We start from the raw sequence: 23,563 nt of genomic DNA on the forward strand, positions 1-23,563 counted from the left end.
ATTGATGACAGTTGCTCCACTTTGTGTGTGAAACACTCTCATTCCAATCATCTCTGGCCTTTTAGTAGCAACACTCTACAAATTATACCAAAATATTAGCAACTAGTTCAGCACTGAACTGTACATGAAGAATGTGAAATTATTTACCTTTTCAGTTGATCCCTTTGGCCTACCCCTTCCTCTACTAGTTGGAGCTGGTGCCTTTCTTGGGCCAGAACTTGAACTTGGGCCAGCAGAAGCACTTGCAGTTGCACTTGGGCCAGCACTTGCAACTGAACTTGGGCCAGCACTTGCAGTTGCACTTGGGCCAGCACTTGCAACTGAACTTGGGCCAGCACTTGTAGTTGCACTTGGGCCAGCAGTTGTAGGATCTCTAAGACATTTCCTTTTATTATGACCTGGGGTATGACACTTACTGCATGTCATTTCAACCCCCCTTTTGGACAGTTTTCCTGTTTTTTTGGATTCACTTGCCTCTTTCCTCCTAACAGTCTTAGGCCTGCCTGGCATCTTCCTCACTTCAGGTGGTATAACAGTAGGATTTGTGGATGGTGGCCACATCTTCAAGTTCAGAACTGGTTGAATAAATTAGCTATATGTCTTCATATAGGTATCTCTAGAATACCACTGAGAAATGTAATCCATTGGGTTCAACCTCTTGTGGTGAAGAGCAGCAATTGCATGAGGACATGGGATGCCTTTCAATATCCATGCTCTACAAGAACAAGTTTGTCTAGGCAGATCCACAACATGTCTAAAATGACCTTCAACAACCTCATATCCTGTATCAGAATTCCATTCAATACTGCATTTCATATACCTTGCAGTATGCTCTGTCAGAACTTTCAATGCCATTAGAGAAAAGTCATGAATCCAACTGTCACAAAACTCCCTTATCTGTCCTACTCTCTTCATCATTTTGACTCTTATTTCTTCAAGCATAGTTATTACAGTCTTGTGCCTTGCAGCCAGTATCCAAGAGTTGAAACATTCAGCCATGCTGTTGTCTATAATGTCACACTTTGTGGTATATTTCATGTAAACCTTGCTCCACCTTTTAGGGTTGTAGTATATCAACTTATCAAGGCATTCTTCTCCCAACAGTTTCATGGAGTCTAAGTTCTCATTCAGCTGAGACTTAAAAGTTGACTTTGCACACCTCTAGAAGCAATTCTTCCTCTCAAGGCCTCTGTATTTTTGGGACCAATTGGCTAAAACATGCCTAGCACACATTCTATGTTCAACATTGGGCAGCTGCTCTGTTATGACACTTTCAAGACCCTGTGAGGAATAAAAAATAGGCAGTTAGTAAAGTAAAAGAACATTAGGGTATAGAGTTATGAAATGGAGTGAATTCAACACTTAAATCTTACCTTCTGCATATCTGTTGTAACAGCCATGTCTGTCCCATCTCCCAGCTGAAGATTTTCCTTTAAAATTCTGATAAACCAGTCCAATTGTGCTTTTTCTCAACCTCAACTACTGCCCAGGCCAGTGGCATCATCTGATTGTTTCCATCTTTACAAACAGCAACAAGTAATTGACCTTTTGAGATTCCCTTTAAAAAGCAACCATCCAAACCAATGCACTTCCTACAACCAGCTAAGTATGACTTCTTCATTGCATCAAAACATATGTAGAATCCTCTAAACATTTTTTTTCCACCTTCAAATGTCTCATCACTAAGCCTAACTGTTGACACCCAATTTTGTCCCGCCTCTCTTCCAAAATACCTATTTACGCCTCTAATATTTTTAGAAAAATTAAAATATATATATATAGTCATTTTTTACTAAATTATCAACTTCTCATCAATACCGGCACTTTATTATTCTGTTGCAGTTACTATTATTATTATTATTATTATTATTATTATTATTATTATTATTATTATTATTATTATTATTATTATTATTATTTATTACTATTATTATAATTCACAATTTTATCATTTTTTTTAGTATTTTTTTACCAGCTTACGCACACGCATCGCATTTATCTTTTTTGTGTAATTAAATAATAGTATTTATTTTACTGTGGATTTTCAAAATATTATTGCACGGCTATTACAACGCCATCTTTTTTATATCTGAGCATTAATGATTGCATATCTCATATTGAGCAATATTTTAACACAAGTTATTTAAACAGGTCTTTATTTAAATTTAAAAACCAAACTATTTTTTGTGCACGTAGTCCGTATTTTTGACTTACCGGACCCCAAATCAAAGTCCGATTAACTCCTAATATTGTTTGGACTAGACCATGTTTTTTATCTCAATTTTTAGACCAGTACATGTTTTAATTCACTAGTCCATCCTTTTAAAACCCGGTCCACAAATGGACCGGGTCCGATATATTTTCATCAAAATAAGGGAAACCTAAAAAGGGTTCCCCTCATTTTTTTCCTCCGCCGCTCCCTTCCTCTTTCTCTCTTCTCATTCATCATCTTCATCATCTTCATCATCTCCATCCCCCACCACCGCCGCTCCTTTTCATCACCTCCCAACCCCACCATCGCCGTCTGCTCCCCCCGCTCCTCTTCCGTTTCCCCCCGCTCCTCTCTCTCTCTTCGTCACAAGAAACCCTAAAATTCGCCCTATATATAATCGTTTTCCAAGTCAAGAAAAGGGGATCTTTTGGGGGGATTCAGGAAATTCCCTCTAGAAATTAAAGTTTGAACACCCCAAAGTCCTTTTTATTTTTTCAAAAACATCAAATTCGCAGTTCGTTGTGATAGTTCGAATATCGGATCAAAAAATACTCAAACAATTTTTATCTATTCTGTTGATTGCCGTAAATCCGAGTCTCGCAACATCAAATTTGAAGTGTTTCGAGTGTGAATCGAAGACCCGCACCCATTTCGCTGCACCCGAAGAAGGTAAATTTCCTCCTTTTAAATTGTTTTAGCAATCGTTTGAATGTTTTAAACTGTTTTTGTTGATTTGTTCGCTTAGTGGTATCTTAGTTTCGTTTGGAGTTATTTTGGTTGAATTAAGCATAATCAGTCCTGTTTAGTTTAATTTTGTGAGTATGTTAGCTTTATGGGTAAGTTTAGATTCACCCGGTGCTTCAAGTTTACATTGTTGGTGGGTATGTCATTTGGACTAATCAGGTGTTGGTTCAGATTAGATGACCTATTAATCGCATTTGTATGCATTAATTTTTCTCCATCTCACTTGATTAAGTTCATTTAACCATGTTCGTTTTAGCACTGAATTCGTAATTTATTAGATAAGCTCAACTAGTTATTGATTGCTTAGTTGTGTATATGCCTCATCTTAGTCACATCTAATGCAAATTGTGCATGTTCATCTCAAGCTAGCTACTGTTCATTTGTCTATGTTAAGTTTATATTATTTGGTAAATTTTCGTACAGATTTGGTTTCTGGTGATTAGTTGAATTTAGATTAATCCCTGAGGATGATATGCTATCTGCCTATGTCAGCTTCAAGGAGCATATTTGCATACTTGAATGGCTTAATCTCGCATGTTTTAAGGCTTACAATTTGCATAATTGTGTCCACATCATTAGTCGTGTATGAGTCATTAAGTTATGCAACTTATGAACTGGTTAATATCACTAGCAAGAATTTATGTGTTTCTTCCACTATCATAAAAGGATATCAGATGTTTACCAAGAATCTATGAGTTAGTGTATGTTTAAGCATAAGGTTCAATTGGCTTAAAGATTGGTTGTTTCTTCTTCTTTTTTGACAAATGTGCTGTTATGTTTGTTCAAGATGAGTTTCGAAAGTAAAAAGCTTGAACTGGTAATAACATGCTCAAGTACATTTGAAAGATTTGCTTAAAATAAGGACTGTCTTATCAAGACTAAGATTGATATTTTATTAAGCATTCCTTGTTGAATGTTCAAGTTGAAGCCTAGATCCAGAATCAAGAGCCTGTTTCAAGTTCAAAATGAAACTGTTAACCTAAAAGAAAACATGATGTATATATGTGAACTGTGTCAAATAAAGTGTGATGAATCAGTTCCCTAGGGTTGAAACAAATGTCATTTTGTTGTATGCAAGTCCTTCGATAATGTGAAAAATCTTCATTTTGGCATTACTTTATATGAAATCTATTGAGTTCAGAAGGAATAAACAGTCTTTTGAGAGTTATGTATTTCTAGTGTGAGGAAATAACAGGCCATATTCAGATCACAAGCGTAATACCCCCAAGTCATAGGTGTTGAGATCTTGCATTTGGTTGTTGTCTTACTATCTTTGTCCGAAAAAAAAAAAAAGAGGATTATGAATCTGTAAGAGAAGTAGGTAGATAATCATTGTATGTTGAAGTACTAGCCTTGAAATCCCCATATCATAAGTCTTTGATTTTCAGCTCGATGCTGCCCTTTTAAGTTGATGTGTGTTCATGAGTTAAAACTCGAGTTAAATATGCCAAATCAGTGTTATTTTCATTTCCCTGTAATTCAGTTGAGAAGTCGAGTACTAGATTCTACTATTTGCACTTATCCTTTGAGTATTTTAGGCATGGTTCCTTTTCCCAGTGTGTTTTGAATTATGTATCATGATTTGGTATATAATATGTTATATTTCAAGCTGCGTATGAATCAGGCGTATTTTAAAGGAAAGAAAAAATATATTTTGGATTCTGAGTTAAGACTATAATGAGTTCAAGATAAGGCATCAAGTCACATTTGAATATGCCGTTATGGACTTCTAATCAAAAAAAATATATATTGCTGCAGTTTGGCCTTCCTACTGTCATTACTGCTGTTACTTGGTTGCTGCATTTTCTTGAATAAGTTATTATTGCCCCTGTGAGGTCAACCACTGCTTCATTAAGAGTCTGTGTTGTACACTTGAATGCATGGCTGTACCTGAACCTCCCTTTCTCATACTCTATTTCTTTAACTCTAATATGTCGGGAACTACTTCTGAAAACTAAGAAATAAGTAATATGACCTATTTGCTGTCGAAACAAAATGTGGTGGATGATTGGCGTATGTGACAAGTGTGTGGCAGCTGATTTGTGTGTACATAAGATATACTAAAATATACACAGTATATATACAATGTATTGACTTGTTTTGAGTTATATTTTACATGTTTTAACCTCATCCGTTGATTATATACTAATCTTTCTCCTTTCGTTTTATGCATGATCATCGCACACGAGTCCGAGTGACTCGTCTTCCTCCATATCCGGTGTTGGGCTAAAAGCCCAACGAAATCTTTTCCGCGTCCAGCCAGTCCGCAGCAAAAAATAGAAAACAAATATTTGGGCCTTGGCCCATGTGTATAGCATCAGCGGCCCGCAAGCATAAAAAAAAAAGGGAATTCTGGGCCAAGCCCAATGGCAAACAGATTGCAGTTGTCTTTTAAAATGGGCTGATCCCATTTAACTCTCTCCTCTATTTTATCTTTTACATTTGACTTGTATGTCTAATGTTTTATTTTGCTAATTTAGATGAACCTTGGAGACATTAGTGGGTTTAGTAATGGGTAGATAATTCAAGGCAATTAACGACTAATTCATTTTCCGAATAATTGATTCTCAAAAAATAGCATGATTACATATTTTGAATTAAAAGAATTGTGTTTTATCTTTCTATTATCTAAACATTTCAAAACGTCATTAATATGCAAATATAAACTCAAGTATTGTTTTTATAAGTAACTCTTCAAGTTTTGAATCAATCATGCATATTTTTAGCTAAGCATAATTAATAATAAATAATAAAAAAGGGAGAAAGAAAATTCACTTCCTTTTGAATCCTATTTATAAGCTTAGATTTTCTACATTGCTACATTCATATAATATAATTTATTCAAAGTTCAAAATTACTAAATCTTTTCTCAAAAGCTATTATTTATGGGCAAATTATCATATTTTATACAAATCTTATATTAAACAGCATTTTATTTTAAAGTTTAGCCACATTTATAAGTCTTCTTCAAATGACATTTTTTTCTTAACAATGCTTATGTTTTATTTCATGCAAATTATCACATTTCCTATAAATCTTATTAAATATTATCTTTTATTTAAGGCTTCATCAATATTTTCAAGTCCCATTTAAATTTTTAGAATCTTCTTTTACACACGTTATTACGTTTTTCTACGAGTATTATTTTAAACAATACTATTATACTTTCGTCTAAAACCTTAACAACATTCATAAATCGTATTTTTTTTAAAATGGCATTCAAAGTCTCTGATTATTATATTTTCTGTAAATCTTATTTTAACTAACATTATTTTCTTTTAAAACTTTAGCAATATCTAAAAAATCATTTTCTAAATTTTAAGCATTTTATTTACTCTCAATTAATTAACCTAAGTTTGGTCGGATAACCGTAAGTTAACGGATTCTAAAGGATGCCTAACCCCTTCCCTTTAGGATAATATAGAGCCCTTACCTAGAATCACACTGGTTAAGCAGACTATTAATTGAGGTTTAGTTTTAACTTTCCCTTAGTTAATATTTAGGTGTCCTAATTCACCGTTAAATTAATTAGGTGGCGACTCCTTAAAACAAAAATAAACAGGAATCACCAATACGTCATACTCCCTAAATCGATCCCGGTTAAAATGGGGTGTGACAGCTTGGCGACTCTGCTGGGGATTTTAGGTTCTTAACCATAACAGCTTAGGTTAATAAATAATTTGTTGGATGTTTTGTTTGTTTTGCTTTATTTTTCCTGTATTTTTGCTTTATATGCTTTTAAATGTTTATTATTGTTTTATTCTTTATATGCATTTCTATGTAATATGTATGTTATTGCTTTCCTTAAATTGGCATTCCGCTCATATTTCTTCCACTCCTGGAAAACTCACACATATTCACACACTTAAAGCGGCTTCGCAGTTTGCGCCCGTGCACTACTAAATTACCCCTTTTAGTTGGATTGGTCTTGTGGATTTAGTCGATCGGCGGTGCAGTCGACGGCCACGGACTTTCCACTTCCAAGTTGTCCGCTTGGGGGAGCCTTGTGTCATAGGAAAACCATTCTTAGTCTACCTAGGTAGAGCGAAAACCGAAACCTTGTAAGGACATGCATCATTTTAAACCTAGGAGGCTTAATACCCTTGGTGTATTAAGTCCATTAGTCAACCTTACCAAATGTCCAAATGAGTCTATGACTCTAAGTGACACTACTCACTATCTATGCGCATTATTTGGAGGACAAATATGTGGATTATGTGGACCTAATACTCTATAGATAAATATTTCAAGGAAACTAACCTTTTGTTGCAGGTTGTTGTGGAGCATCCAAAATTAATGCCGGAGGTTTGAAGACAGCCAAAGGAAATTAGTGGAGTTGAAGTATTAGATATCTTAGATTAACTTTGAATTGTATTATTGACTGGCATGTAATAAATTTTTATTACTCTTGTAAACTAGTTTTAGAAAGAGTTATGGAATGACACATCAAAAAACATGTTTGTCCTTCAAATGTTCGTTAGGCCTACCTCTGGCATAAAGAGGTCCCTTGCATTATAGAACGCGATGTATTATGTGCAATAATGTGTTTATATGCAATAATATGTCCTTACCGTATACTGACTCATTTTCTTTTTTTCTTTTTCTTGTTTTATCTTTTTTCTTTTTAAAATTTATTTTTCAAAATAAAAGGTTGACTTGTGCTAAAGGGGAACTGGCGGAGCATCCATATTTCACACGGTCTAGAGCCAAGAAATCAGACTCTGACTCATCACTAATCATCTGGTTAACTAAAAAGACTCGTTCTAAAATGGATCAAAGTTTGATCAATGCAACCACTTCATCTGAGCCATCTCTTAGTTTGCCGATCACGAGTGATCCCACATCTTCTAATCAACCAGAAACACATTTGGAGATCATTGCTCGTTTGGAGCGACGAGTTGCTGAATTAAGTCACATGGTACTTCACAACCGGTCATTTTCTCAAACGCCACCACATATGACTCCATCTCATGGGGTTCGTCAGACTTTGCCTATGCCACCTCCATTCCCAAATTTGGACGAATTTAACCAAGCAAATTATTTTACCACCTCCCAGCCGGTTCGTTCCGAACCCCTCACTCAAAATGCTCCCCTTTTATTTACAGCCACCTCTTCAAAAGCTCAGTTCATACCGCCGACACATGATGTTACCAATACGCATCAAGTTCCACCCATATATACTTACACCACAGCTCCACCCATGACACAAATCCAGGGACAATGTCGCACAGATGTTGATCATTATGTCGAAGTTGAAAATGAGGCACGGTCAATTAATGATGAAATGATAAATAGAAAGCTCAAAAGTTTGGAGGATGCCATGAGAAGTTTGCGTGGACTTGGTAGTAACCAAAGCGTGAGATATGAAGAATTATGTGCATTTCCTGAGGTAGAATTGCCACCAGGTTACAAGATTCCAAAATTTGAGAAGTTTGATGGGTCGGGGAACCCTTTCTTCCATTTGAAAGTCTATTGTGAAAAGTTGATTGGTGTGGGGAAGAATGAAGGGATAAGAGTCAAACTATTCAATCAGAGTTTGAGTGGAAAAGCCTTGGAGTGGTATTCTAAGCAAGATACAACCAAATGGCGTACTTGGGATGATTTGGCAAATGCTTTTGTGGATCACTACAAGTTTCATGTTGAGATCGCTCCTGACAGAATCTCAATTACAAAGTTGAAGAAGAAGTTCACCGAATCATTTCGAGAATATGCTATACGGTGGAGGGAAGAAGCATCTAGAGTACACCCACCCATGGAGGAGACAGAAATGGTTACTTTCTTCATTCAAGCGCTAGAGCCGGAATACTATGAACGTTTGGTGACAATGGGTGGAAAAACTTTTGCAGAGGTGATCAAAGCCGGGGACATGATTGAAGATGGCATTAAGACAGGGAGAATAACAAGTCTTGCGGCTTTACAGTCTACTAGTAGGGCCATACAAACAGGTACTCTCGGGAACGGAAAGAAAAAAGAGAAAGAAGCAGCATCGGTAATGGCTTTGGGAAACACATCATACCACCATCAACAACCCCCGCGATACTAGTGTTGACACCCAATTTTGTCCCGTCTCTCTGCCAAAATACCTATTTTTAAGCTTCTAATATTTTCGGGAAAAATAAAAAATATATATATTATGTTTACTATAATTATTAGCCTCTTATCAATACCGCTATTGTATTATTCTATCAATTATTATTATTTACCGTATTTTATTATTATTATTACTATTATAATTATTATTATTATTCACAATTTTTATCATTCCAGTACTTTTACCAGCTTACGCACACACATCGCATTTATCTTTGTATAATTAAATAATAGTATTTATTTAGTGCGGATTTTCAAAGAAAAAATAATATATATTATTACACGGCTATCATAACACCATATGATCTTATTACCCGAGTCTAATAATCACACATTTTTTGGTATTAAGTAATATTTTGTCACCCTCGTTATATTCATTAATTAAATGGGTCTCTTATTCAAATTTAAAGCCAAACTATTTCTTGCACTCGGTCCGCATTTTGACTTACCGGACTCCAAATTAAAGCCCGATTAACTCTTGGTAATTTTAGGACTAGTCCGTATCCCTTGTCTCAATTTTTAGAATAATCCATGTTTAATTTACTAGTCCGTTCTTTTAATACCCAGTCTAAAATTTGACCCGGTCCACAAATGGACCGGGTCCAATTCATTTTTCAGCTGAATAAGGAAACCCTTTTAGGGTTTCCCCATCACTTTCCTCCATACCACCGCCGCAACTCCCTCGTCTCCCTCCCCATTTTCATCGTCATCTCCACCATCGCACCTCCCTCCGCCTCCCATCTCCGCCGTCTCCATCTATCTCTCCGTCGCCACCCACCTCGTCATCACCCACCTCCATCGCCATCGCCCTAACTCCACCCACCTTCCACCATCTCCACCGCACCTGTACCCCCCACGTGATTTCCACTTCCTCTGACACACCCCATCGCCACCGCACTCGTTCTCTCTCCTCCATCGCCCTCACTTGCCATCTCCACCGCACCTGTACCCCCCACGCTTCTGCCATTCTCCGACACCCCTGTTCCCCATGTTCTCTGACGCACCACGCACCTCTGCCGCCTCCACCATACCATGATCTTCACGCGTCTGACACCCCCACTTCCCCAACGCTCCCCTCTTTGTTTATTTTTATATACAAAACGAAAACAGAATTGGGGGATATAAATAGGAGTTTTCTGTTAATTGAAAGGAGGGACTTTTTCATCGGAGGAAACCCCCAAAGAAACCAAGGTCTTAGCCGCACAAACCCCTTGAAAATTTGAGTCTTTAGCCTGAAAAGTTCCATAGAAACAAAGGCCTTCGTTTTTGTCGCCAAAATCCCCAAGCAAGAATTTCAATTTTTATCAACCTCTGTTACGCCTGTAAATTGAATTTTGAAGTGTTCGAGTGTGTATCGAAGGCTTCGCACCCACTTCGCTGCACCCGGAGAAGGTAATTCCCTTTTTCTACTTGTTTTCGCATCCTTCAGTTGCTATTCTATATGCTGCTTAGTTAAAGTTGATTGGCTCAGTTCAAATAGTTTGTTTGCGTGTCGATAGTAATTCGGATTTAATTGGTTTGGTATGATGGTTTGATTATCGAGCTTGGCTCTGTTTGTGTAATTACATGTATTAGGTGCGACAACTGGGTTTTAATTGATTCAAAAGTATGGGTTAATCATGTTAGTTTGGTTTTAAATTGCGTATTGTTATACAAATCTGATTGATTAGTCAGTAGGATATTCGAACTCGTTTAAGGGTTGTTGATCCAGGCATGATTAGTAGTCGAATCTGTGGCTGATTTCTGTTTTACTTCTGATTATATTAACGAAGAATACCTCTATAAGTTTTGTTCAATATTTGTTTAATAATGCCATGGTAATAAGGCAGGTAAGCATAATCCTCGGAGATTCATCGATACTTGTTTGTGCTCAGTTTTAATTAGTTTCAGTCACCTATGATTTGTTGAAATGAAATCAGTATGATCACCATGCTATTAGTGTAGTCCATAGATTTTGTTTGATATTGAAGTCGCCTGGGGATGCTGTTTGGTTTTGTTAACTGAATCAGGATTCTGTATTGAATTATTGACTTATATTTGTGAAAACATGGTTAGTTTAAACTTCAATAATGTAGGGGATTTTGCCTAGTCCAATCCAGTTTGCATATGTCACTCTAAACTGGTCTTTATGTCCAAATTCGTATGATGAATCACCTGCAATTTAGTGGTATATTTAATTAAGACCTTTGCCTAGTATTTGAGACTCTGGCTGTTTTGTTCTTGTCATGTTATACCTTCCCTTTCTTCTATGATATTTTCCTCTATTTCTAGATAGCTAGTTCATGCCCTGTTAAATGTGAGTCCAATCTGTAAATCTGTTTGTTTTGTCTGTTGTGTGTTATCTCTTTTGAGTGCTTGTTGCAGTGTCTCAAAATGATGTCTTAAGTACGCTAACAAGCTGAAAATTGCTGTTGTTTGAGTATTCTTTGTCATCATAGATAGAGCATTATCAAATATTTTCTTAAGTCCAAATATAGGTTCGGCTGGGATTAGTATATTTAGTTGTAATGGGGCTCTCTTCGCTTTGTTTGGCTAACTGATCTTGCTATCCCTGTTCTTTGTCAAAACTGCCTTAAGACTAAGCAGCTTTTAGAGGAACCATATTTCATTTGGCCACTGCTTGCTATAGACTGTGTTGAGTATGGATTTTGTGTTGCTTTAAAGTACTCAGATGTCACCTGTTAACCTAAACATGTCCAAAATAAGATCTCGCATGTTGAGAAACTGGCCTGATTCGTAAAGTGTTTCGTTTGGGTTTTGATTCTGTCCTAGTCAGTATTGCTTTCTCTACACAGTGCTAAGTTCGTGGTAGGCTTTAGTTGTATGTCGTCTGATTAGGAGAGGGGCTGGTTGCATATGTGGTATAAATGAGAATAGATCGAACATATGTGGTTGCATTGTTTTTTCAGCTACAACGTATAAACATCATGTCCCTCCCCTTGACTGTTCAGCTTTATTTGAATGTGGTGTTTTGCATTTCCTGTTTGTCTATATTTCAGTTTGGTTTGCTCAAATTTTGTGCGTTTGTTGCAAGTATATTTCAGTTTGAAGTTTGTATGTAAATGCATATTGAAGTTGTGTTCGTGAAATGCTTCCTGGATATACATAACATATATAATCAATGGAGTTGTTTTGAATTTATATGTTTGTATGCTTAACCTTATTGATCATATACTAATCTCTCTTTCTTTCATTTCTTTGCATGAACCTCGCGTACGAGTCCGAGGGACTCATTTCTCTTCCGCATTCGATGTTGGGCTAAAAGCCCAACGAAATCTTTCTCGTGTCCAGCCTATACCCGCAACAATAATAAAAGGGATTTCCGGGCTAAGCTCAATAGCGACAGCAACAACAGATCGTAGCAGATCCGGAATGGGCTGAGCCCATTTAAATTATTTATTTCCTTTATTCTATTTTGTGCATATTAATTTGTGTTATGCAACTAACTCTTTATTTTTGTATTATTTTCTCAATTTAGATAAAGTCTTAGACGAACTAGTAGGATTAGTTTTCAGTAATGGGTAGTTAGTTAAGGAAGAATAACCATCAACTTCATAAATCTTATTATCTTCGTTTTACATTAAAACCATTTATAACGTTTAATATTTATATTTTATTCGAAATGATTAATTCGCAAAAAATAGTATTACTATATATCTTGTCGTTTCAAGATGCCCTCAATATGTATAAACTCAAATATATTTTATAGGAAACTCATTCAAGTTGAACGCTCATGCACATTTTTAAGCATAATTAATACAATATATTTTGAATCCTATTTATAAGTCTAGACTTTTGATATTGCTATATTCATATAACATAATTTATTCAAAGTTTAAAATTGTTAAATTCTTTTTCTCGAAAGCTATTATTTCTAGGCAAAAAAATATTATAATTTCATACAACTCTTATCTTGAATAGCATTTATTATATTTTCATATAAAGTCTTAATGATGATTAAGTTTTTATTTTCAATAGCATTTAAAAATCCTCTTTTTGCGCGAGCTAGTATATTCTTTGCAAGTATTATTTTAAATAACATTATTTATTGCTTTCATTTAAAGCTCAAGCAATAGTTATAAATCTTATTTTTTATGTAGCATCTAAAGTCTTCTTTTGGGCAAGTTATTATGTTTTCTGTAAATCTTATGTTAATATTATTTTCCTCTAAAAACTTTAGCCATATTAAGCCATTTTATAAATTTAAGCACTATATTTAATTTAATTAATTAACCTAAATTTGGCCGGATAGCCGTAGTTAACGGATTCTAAAGGATGCCTAACACCTTCCCTTTAGGATAATATAGAGCCCTTACCTAGAATCACACTGGTTAGCAGACCATTAACGGAGGTTTAGTTTTAACTTTACCTTAGTTAATATTTAGGTGTCCTAATTCACCATTAAATTAATTAGGTGGCGACTCCTTGAAACAAATAAACAGGAATCACCAATACGTCATACTCCCCGCTCTAACCCGGTTAAAATGGGGTGTGACAGCTTGGCGACTCCGCTGGGGACTTTAGGCTCTAACCATAACAACTTAGGTTAATAAATAATTTGTGAGATATTTTGTTTGTTTTATTTTATTTTGCCTGTATTGTAGTTTTATATGATTTCAAGTATTATTGTTCCATTCCTTATATGCATTTTTTTTGTTCTATGTAATATGTATATTACTGCTTTCCTTAAATTGGCATTCCGTTCATATTTCCTCCACTCCTGGAAATTCACACATATTCACACACTTAAAGCGGCTTCGCAGTTTGCGCCCGTGCACTACTAAATTACCCCTTTAGTTGGATTTGTCTTGTGGATTTAGTCGATCGGCGGTGCAGTCGACGGCCACGGACTTTCCACTTCCAAGTTGTCCGCTTGGGAGAGCCTTGTGTCATAGGAAAACCATTCTTAGTCTACCTAGGGTAGAGCGAAACCAAAACCTTGTAAGGACATGCATCATTTTAAACCTAGGAAGCTTAATACCCTTGGTGTATTAAGTTCATTAGTCAACCTTACCAAATGTCGAAATGAGTCTATGACTCTAAGTGACACTACTCACTATCTATGTGCATTATTTGAAGGACAAATATGTGGAGTATGTGGACCTAATACTCTATAGATAAATATTTCAAGGAAACTGACATTTTGTTGCAGGTTGCCGTGGAGCATTAATTAATGCCGGAGGTTGAAGACAACCGAAGGAAATTAGTGAAGTTGAAGTATTAGATATCTTAGGTTGATTTTGAGATGTATTATTGGCATGTAATAATTTTTATTCTTGCAAATTACTTTTAGGAGGAGTTGTGGAATGATACATAAAGACATGATTGTCCTTCAATATTCGTTAGGCCTACCTCTGGCATAAAGAGGTCCCTTGCATTATAAAACGCGATGTATTATGTGCAATAATGTGTTTATATGCAATAATATGTCCTTACCGTATACTGACTCATTTTCTTTTTCTTTTCTTTTTCTTGTTTTATCTTTTTCCTTCTTAAAATTTATTTTCAAAATAAAAGGTTGACTTGTGCTAAAAGGGAACTGGCGGAGCATCCATATTTCACACGGTCTAAAGCCAAAAAATCAGATTCTGACTCATCACTAATCACCTGGTTAACTAAAAGGACTCGTTCTAAAATGGAGCAAAGTTTGATCAATGCAACCACTTCATCTGAGCCATCTCTTAGTTTACCAATCACGAGTGATCCCACATCCTCTAATGAACCAGAAACACATTTGGAGACCATTGCTCGTCTGGAGCGACGAGTTGCCGAACTAAGTCATATGGTACTTCATAACCGGTCATTTTCTCAAACGCCACCACATATGACTCCATCCCAAGGAGTTCGTCAGACTTTGCCTGTGCCACCTCCATTCCCAAATTTGGACGAATTTAACCAAGCAAATTATTTCACCACTTCTCAACCAGTTCGTTCCGAACACCTCACTCAAAATGCTCCCTTTTTATTTACAACCACTCTTTCAAAAGCTCAATTCATACCGCCAGCACATGACACACATCAAGTTCCGCCGGTGTATACTTATACCACAGCTCCACCCATGACACAAATCCAGGGACAATGTCGCACAGATGTTGATCATTATGTCGAAGTTGAAATGAGGCACGGTCAATTAATGATGAAATTATAAATGGAAGCTCAAAAGTTTGGAGGATGCCATGAGAAGTTTGCGTGGACTTGGTAGTAACCAAAGCGTAAGATATGAAGAATTATGTGCATTTCCTGAGGTAGAATTGCCACCAGGTTACAAGATTCCAAAATTTGAGAAGTTTGATGGGTCGGGGACCCTTTCTTCCATTTGAAGGTCTATTGTGAAAAGTTAATTGGTGTGGGGAAGAATGAAGGGATAAGAGTCAAACTATTCAATCAGAGTTTGAGTGGAAAAGCCTTGGAGTGGTATTCTAACAGATCACGGTCAAACCACCAACACCAAATGTGGTTAACAATCCACTCCCGACCCATGATGGGGCCACGATAAATATGATTGGAATAGATGAAAATGTTGACGACCCAGCCGAATTTATAGTGCCTGTGGATCGTGTGGAGGATCATGATTTTGTAGCCGTTGTTTCTCCGGCTGTAGTGATAAGGGGTTGTGTGCCTGTCGAGATATTAGGAGCTTCATCAACGCCTGTGGAAGTAGTTCAAGCACCAAATCAGTTACCAGTGCTCGATACAAAAGCCGTACCATGGAATTATCAACAAACTGTGATGGAATGTCGAGGAAAGGACACGATCACTGACAAGGTTAAGACATCAGGAATGACAAGGTCTGGAAGATGCTATTCTCCAGAAGAGCTAGTTAGATTGGGGCAAGTTAAGGAAGCCAATGTACCTCCCAAAAGGGTCGTGACTGAAACCGAAGCAGAAGAATTTTTGAGGAAGATCAAGGCTAGTGAGTACTCAGTTGTGGATCAGTTGAAAAAGACCAATGCTCAAATTCCTATTCTCTCTTTGCTTTTGAGTTCAGATATGCACAGGAATGCATTGTTGAAGATCTTGAATGAAGCGTATGTTCCAAGCGAAACAACTAGTGAGGCGTTAGCTGGGATGATTGAGCGCGTACTTGACAGCCATCGAATCAGCTTCGATAATGAAGAACTGCCGCCAGAAGGATGTATGCATAACAAAGCACTCTATATAACTGTCAAGTGTCGTAACATGTTTGTGGCTAAAGTATTGATTGATGGGGGTTCTGGACTCAACATCTGTCCATTAGCAAGTCTGAAGAAGATCGGATATAATGTTAGTGAGCTCAAGACCAGTGATATGAATATTCGAGCATTTGATGGGGCTCAAAGGCGCCCTATTGGGGAAATAGAGTTGAAAGTGTTGATTGGCCCTGTTGAATTCATTATGGATTTTCAAGTACTTGATATTTCCACGACATACAACATGCTGTTAGGTAGACCGTGGATCCACCTGGCTGGGGCTGTACCATCCACTTTACACCAAACTGTCAAATTCGAATGGGATCAGCAACAAATATGTATACACGGAGAAGGAGACACGTCTTTCTATCTAGAGCAATCCACCCCATTCGTCGAGGCAGAAGGAGGGTTCGACGGAACAGCTTACCACGCTTGGGAGGTTGTGAATGTCACTAAGGAGAGTGAAGTATGTCAAGCTCAAGAGTTCAAAAGATCATGTGCCGCAATTATGGTTGCAAAAGAAATGGTGAGAAATGGGTACCAACCTGGATTTGGGCTAGGGAAAACACTAAATGGGCGGGTTGAGCCAGTCGTTCTCCCTACGCAACAATTTACATTCGGTTTGGGATATGAGCCAACTGAGGAAGAAGTGAAGAAAGCACGAAAGAATAAAAGGAAGGAGATTGCATTGCCAAGACCTATTCCTACCATTGATCAAACTTTCTCAAAACCTTCAGATCTGATTGTTGAAGTTGCCTATGATGATATCGTGGAGGGAGTCAAGAACCTGTTCGTGGAAGATGAAAATGATCATGCTGCGATAATCAAAGACTTTGCTGAAATATTGACTTTATAGGCTGCTGAGCCAGGACCTGAGTTGCAAAATTGAACTTCTATCTTAGCCCCGGTTCGTCGGGAGTTTCAGTATTTTAAGTTTAAATTTCCTTTTGTAGTAGGCCGGAGGCATCAACTAGAACATTTAGTTCCTTTTGTCATGTTGCCTCTATGTTTTGTTACGACCTTTTTAAATTAAGATTCTGTCATTTTGTTTGGAACTACGTTTGGCCTGACTTCCTGTTGGATACGTAGGTAGCCCACATCGGGTTCGGCCACTTTTTCAAAATATTTCAGTGTTTTTGTTGTATTTGGAACTACGTTTGGCCTGACTTCCTGTTGGATACGTAGGCAGCCCACATCGGGTTCGGCCACTTTTTCAAAATATTTCAGTGTTTTTGTTGTATGAGTGGAACTACGTAGGGCCTGATTTCCTTTTGGATACGTAGGCAACCCACATCGGGTTCGGCCACTTTTTCAAAATATTTCAGTGTTTTTGTTGTATGAGTGGAACTACGTATGGCCTGATTTCCTTTTGGATACGTAGGCAACCCACATAGGGTTCGGCCCCTTTATTAAAAAACAAAACAAACTCAAAAATCTTTATGTTCATCACGAACTACGTCTGGCCTGATTCCTTTGGGATACGTAGGCAACCCGAGGCGGGTTCGGCCCTTCTATCTTAAAATTTTTATCTTCAGTTTGTCCAAACATTTTGGTTCCTATAAAATACATAAGGATTTTTATACAAGACTTGGTCTTCCCACCGCTTAAATTCATGTGTCTTAGTATCTTGAAACTGGGACAAATTTTTGAAATCGGTCAAATCACTTTCAAAATTTTCATTACAATTTTCTCACTTTTCGATCGTTTAGAACCAAGCGTTTCCAGGACTTGAAACTGGGACAAATTTCGAAGTCGGTCAAATCACTTTCGAAAACTTTCATTATAAGTTCTTATTTTTCAATTGTCCAGAATCAAGCATCTCTAAGACTGAAACTGTGATAAATTTTTAGAAGTAGCATAAAAGTGGTTTTAAACAAAAGTCCATCCATATTTCTAAAATGTGAGTAAATTCAAAAATCGAGTCTTCTTAATCATGTTACATATCAGAGCCACTAAGTATTTCCTTTCAAAGTCATCTAAATCTCATTACTTTTATTTTCAAAATACATTTTTTTTATAACTGAAACTCCCCGGCAAAGCAAGATATATGGTGAGACATCGAAGAACGTGGACGCGACCGAGACAAAAGTCAATTCAAGGGCCAAGTTCCCCGACATGCACAAGTCAACCAATTTTCTTTTAAACTCACAATTTTTCTTTGTTGAGACAGGTCCAATTAACATGAACACGGTGCATGTATTAAATTATGGGCGTGATCAAAAAGTTAACTTTCTTCAAAATGCAAATACTCTTCAGCGTGGATGCAAAGGTAGCTTATGCCGAACGGTGGGCGTCGTTCCCCTCATCACGAAATTTCAATTGCAACAGTGGACACAAGTTCATCTTCTCAACCAAGGGCTGTAAGTATAATTCTTTCAGACCCAACTATTTATTCTTATCACTAACAATTGTTTTAGCTCGTGACATTCATCGATGGATCGAATACATATAATCATGGACACTGACCTTGATCACCTGTTATTGGTTAGAATTCCTCAATTTCGTCATCACTTCATACATGTTCAAATCATTATCAAATTCTTTTAGAATGAAGTATGTTAATAAGATAACAAGATCGAAATATTGCATCGTATATCAAATTGTGGGGTTAATTATAGATTTAACCCCCGTCACAATGGGACATCGAGTAAGATGTGGATATCTTTTTACAATATTATCTCTAAAGTGGACGTGGATTTACATTTATATTGTGGATACGAGTATGGGAGTGGGAGTAGAATTATATTACAAAAATATACATATAATTGTAGAAAGTGGATACAGATTTATGTTTCGAAAGTAAAAGTGAATTTATTTTTGCGCCGTATAATGCAGACGTGAAAGTAGATGTAAATTTACTGTTGTACCGTATAATACGGACGTCAAAGTCGACGTGGATTTATATTTTGTACCGTGAAATGCGGACGTAGATTTATATTTTGAACTGTGAAAGTGGACTTGGATTTATTTTTCTGCACCCTGAAAGTGGATGTGGATTTACATTTTTGCACCATGGGAAGTGGACATGATATAGGCACCCACCTTAGAATGCGGGTATTTCAAAATTTAATTTGGGCACCCACCTTAGAATGCGGGTATGTCAATTTTCAATTTAGGCACCCACCTTAGAATGCGGGTATGTCAATTTCAATCCAGGCACCCACCTTAGAATGCGGGTATTTCAATGTTCAATTCAGGCACCCACCTTAGAATGCGGGTATTTCAATGTTCAATTTAGGCACCCACCTTAGAATGCGGGTATGTCAATTTCAATCCAGGCACCCACCTTAGAATGCGGGTATTTCAATGTTCAATTCAGGCACCCACCTTAGAATGCGGGTATTTCAATGTTCAATCTAGGCGCCCACCTTAGAATGCGGGTATGTCAATTTCAATCTAGGCGCCCACCTTAGAATGCGGGTATGTCAATTTCAATCTAGGCGCCCACCTTAGAATGCGGGTATGTCAATTTCAATCAAGGCACCCACCTTAGAATGCGGGTATGTCAATTTCAATCCAGGCACCCACCTTAGAATGCAATGTCAATTCAGGCACCCACCTTAGAATGCGGGTATTTCAATGTTCAAATTAGGCGCCCACCTTAGAATGCGGGTATGTCAATTTTCAATTTAGGCACCCACCTTAGAATGCGGGTATCTTATATTTCAGTTCAGGCACCCACCTCCGAATGCGGGTATCTTATATTTCAAGTTCAGGCACCCACCTCCGAATGCGGGTATCTTATATTTCAAGTTCAGGCACCCACCTCCGAATGCGGGTATCTTATATTTCAAGTTCAGGCACCCACCTCCGAATGCGGGTATCTTATATTTCAAGTTCAGGCACCCACCTCCGAATGCGGGTATCTTATATTTCAGTTCAGGCGCCACCTCCGAATGCGGGTATCTTATATTTCAAGTTCAGGCACCCACCTCCGAATGCGGGTATCTTATATTTCAGTTCAGGCGCCCACCTCCGAATGCGGGTATCTTATATTTCAAGTTCAGGCACCCACCTCCGAATGCGGGTATCTTATATTTCAAGTTCAGGCACCCACCTCCGAATGCGGGTATCTTATATTTCAAGTTCAGGCACCCACCTCCGAATGCGGGTATCTTATATTTCAGTTCAGGCGCCCACCTCCGAATGCGGGTATCTTATATTTCAAGTTCAGGCACCCACCTCCGAATGCGGGTATCTTATATTTCAGTTCAGGCGCCCACCTCCGAATGCGGGTATCTTATATTTCAAGTTCAGGCACCCACCTCCGAATGCGGGAATTTTATATTCAAGTTCAGGCACCCACCTCCGAATGCGGGAATCTTATATTTCAGTTCCGGCATCCACCTCCGAATGTGGATTCAACTTTCGAAGCAGGGTTGCAAGTGTAACTTCTCCAACCCTGCCTTATTTACATATATTTCTTTATTGCTAACACTTGTTTTTAGCTGATGGCTTTTGACAATATCAAAGTTGGCATCACACATCAAATCGTGGAACTATTTCTTCGGCAGCGAACTGGGGCAATTTGTCGGGAAGGATAATCAGACTTCCCAACACGGGTCAAAGATCTATCTCGAACACTCGTCTCTAATTACAAGTATTCTCTTGCGTTCCAACAATTCAATTTTCAGAATTCTCAAGTTTCTATCACAATACCCAGTGTTATCATAATTCAGCACTGAGACAATATTTTGCAAGTTTCGCGCCAATTGGGGTTCAAGTGTCGTAATTGTCCCAGAACTACACTCGACCTGATTCTCGTATAGCCCGAGATATGTAGGCAACTCAGAGACCGGAGTTCGGTCAGAATCCTCTCAAGTTTCCTTTAGCCGGGACAAAATAGGCTACTGAGTCAACGTCTTTGCCCAACAACTCTTTTCATCATTACCGGGCAAAGAGGGACAAGTTGTTGACACCCAATTTTGTCCCGTCTCTCTGCCAAAATACCTATTTTTAAGCTTCTAATATTTTCGGGAAAAATAAAAAATATATATATTATGTTTACTATAATTATTAGCCTCTTATCAATACCGCTATTGTATTATTCTATCAATTATTATTATTTACCGTATTTTATTATTATTATTACTATTATAATTATTATTATTATTCACAATTTTTATCATTCCAGTACTTTTACCAGCTTACGCACACACATCGCATTTATCTTTGTATAATTAAATAATAGTATTTATTTAGTGCGGATTTTCAAAGAAAAAATAATATATATTATTACACGGCTATCATAACACCATATGATCTTATTACCCGAGTCTAATAATCACACATTTTTTGGTATTAAGTAATATTTTGTCACCCTCGTTATATTCATTAATTAAATGGGTCTCTTATTCAAATTTAAAGCCAAACTATTTCTTGCACTCGGTCCGCATTTTGACTTACCGGACTCCAAATTAAAGCCCGATTGACTCTTGGTAATTTTAGGACTAGTCCGTATCCCTTGTCTCAATTTTTAGAATAATCCATGTTTAATTTACTAGTCCGTTCTTTTAATACCCAGTCTAAAATTTGACCCGGTCCACAAATGGACCGGGTCCAATTCATTTTTCAGCTGAATAAGGAAACCCTTTTAGGGTTTCCCCATCACTTTCCTCCATACCACCGCCGCAACTCCCTCGTCTCCCTCCCCATTTTCATCGTCATCTCCACCATCGCACCTCCCTCCGCCTCCCATCTCCGCCGTCTCCATCTATCTCTCCGTCGCCACCCACCTCGTCATCACCCACCTCCATCGCCATCGCCCTAACTCCACCCACCTTCCACCATCTCCACCGCACCTGTACCCCCCACGTGATTTCCACTTCCTCTGACACACCCCATCGCCACCGCACTCGTTCTCTCTCCTCCATCGCCCTCACTTGCCATCTCCACCGCACCTGTACCCCCCACGCTTCTGCCATTCTCCGACACCCCTGTTCCCCATGTTCTCTGACGCACCACGCACCTCTGCCGCCTCCACCATACCATGATCTTCACGCGTCTGACACCCCCACTTCCCCAACGCTCCCCTCTTTGTTTATTTTTATATACAAAACGAAAACAGAATTGGGGGATATAAATAGGAGTTTTCTGTTAATTGAAAGGAGGGACTTTTTCATCGGAGGAAACCCCCAAAGAAACCAAGGTCTTAGCCGCACAAACCCCTTGAAAATTTGAGTCTTTAGCCTGAAAAGTTCCATAGAAACAAAGGCCTTCGTTTTTGTCGCCAAAATCCCCAAGCAAGAATTTCAATTTTTATCAACCTCTGTTACGCCTGTAAATTGAATTTTGAAGTGTTCGAGTGTGTATCGAAGGCTTCGCACCCACTTCGCTGCACCCGGAGAAGGTAATTCCCTTTTTCTACTTGTTTTCGCATCCTTCAGTTGCTATTCTATATGCTGCTTAGTTAAAGTTGATTGGCTCAGTTCAAATAGTTTGTTTGCGTGTCGATAGTAATTCGGATTTAATTGGTTTGGTATGATGGTTTGATTATCGAGCTTGGCTCTGTTTGTGTAATTACATGTATTAGGTGCGACAACTGGGTTTTAATTGATTCAAAAGTATGGGTTAATCATGTTAGTTTGGTTTTAAATTGCGTATTGTTATACAAATCTGATTGATTAGTCAGTAGGATATTCGAACTCGTTTAAGGGTTGTTGATCCAGGCATGATTAGTAGTCGAATCTGTGGCTGATTTCTGTTTTACTTCTGATTATATTAACGAAGAATACCTCTATAAGTTTTGTTCAATATTTGTTTAATAATGCCATGGTAATAAGGCAGGTAAGCATAATCCTCGGAGATTCATCGATACTTGTTTGTGCTCAGTTTTAATTAGTTTCAGTCACCTATGATTTGTTGAAATGAAATCAGTATGATCACCATGCTATTAGTGTAGTCCATAGATTTTGTTTGATATTGAAGTCGCCTGGGGATGCTGTTTGGTTTTGTTAACTGAATCAGGATTCTGTATTGAATTATTGACTTATATTTGTGAAAACATGGTTAGTTTAAACTTCAATAATGTAGGGGATTTTGCCTAGTCCAATCCAGTTTGCATATGTCACTCTAAACTGGTCTTTATGTCCAAATTCGTATGATGAATCACCTGCAATTTAGTGGTATATTTAATTAAGACCTTTGCCTAGTATTTGAGACTCTGGCTGTTTTGTTCTTGTCATGTTATACCTTCCCTTTCTTCTATGATATTTTCCTCTATTTCTAGATAGCTAGTTCATGCCCTGTTAAATGTGAGTCCAATCTGTAAATCTGTTTGTTTTGTCTGTTGTGTGTTATCTCTTTTGAGTGCTTGTTGCAGTGTCTCAAAATGATGTCTTAAGTACGC

General features: G+C 37.6%; 2 protein-coding genes across 2 annotated transcripts in view; both read right to left on the reverse strand.

The window, feature by feature from the left end:
- Positions 1 to 588: 588 nt before the first annotated feature.
- Positions 589 to 1,110, reverse strand: LOC132608232 (uncharacterized). The gene has a single exon (XM_060322291.1). The coding sequence runs from the start codon at positions 1,108 to 1,110 to the stop codon at positions 589 to 591; it is 522 nt and encodes a 173-aa protein (XP_060178274.1).
- Positions 1,111 to 1,432: 322 nt separating this feature from the next.
- LOC132608233 (uncharacterized) overlaps positions 1,433 to 23,563 on the reverse strand; it is a 34,868-nt gene continuing 12,737 nt past the window's right edge. Inside the window, exon 2 of the mRNA XM_060322292.1 lies at positions 1,433 to 1,665. Coding sequence (XP_060178275.1) covers positions 1,433 to 1,665 — 233 coding nt within the window. The remainder of the gene's footprint in view (positions 1,666 to 23,563) is intronic.

The sequence above is a fragment of the Lycium barbarum genome, chromosome 8, assembly GCF_019175385.1.
Source record: "Lycium barbarum isolate Lr01 chromosome 8, ASM1917538v2, whole genome shotgun sequence".
NCBI lineage: Eukaryota > Viridiplantae > Streptophyta > Magnoliopsida > Solanales > Solanaceae > Lycium > Lycium barbarum.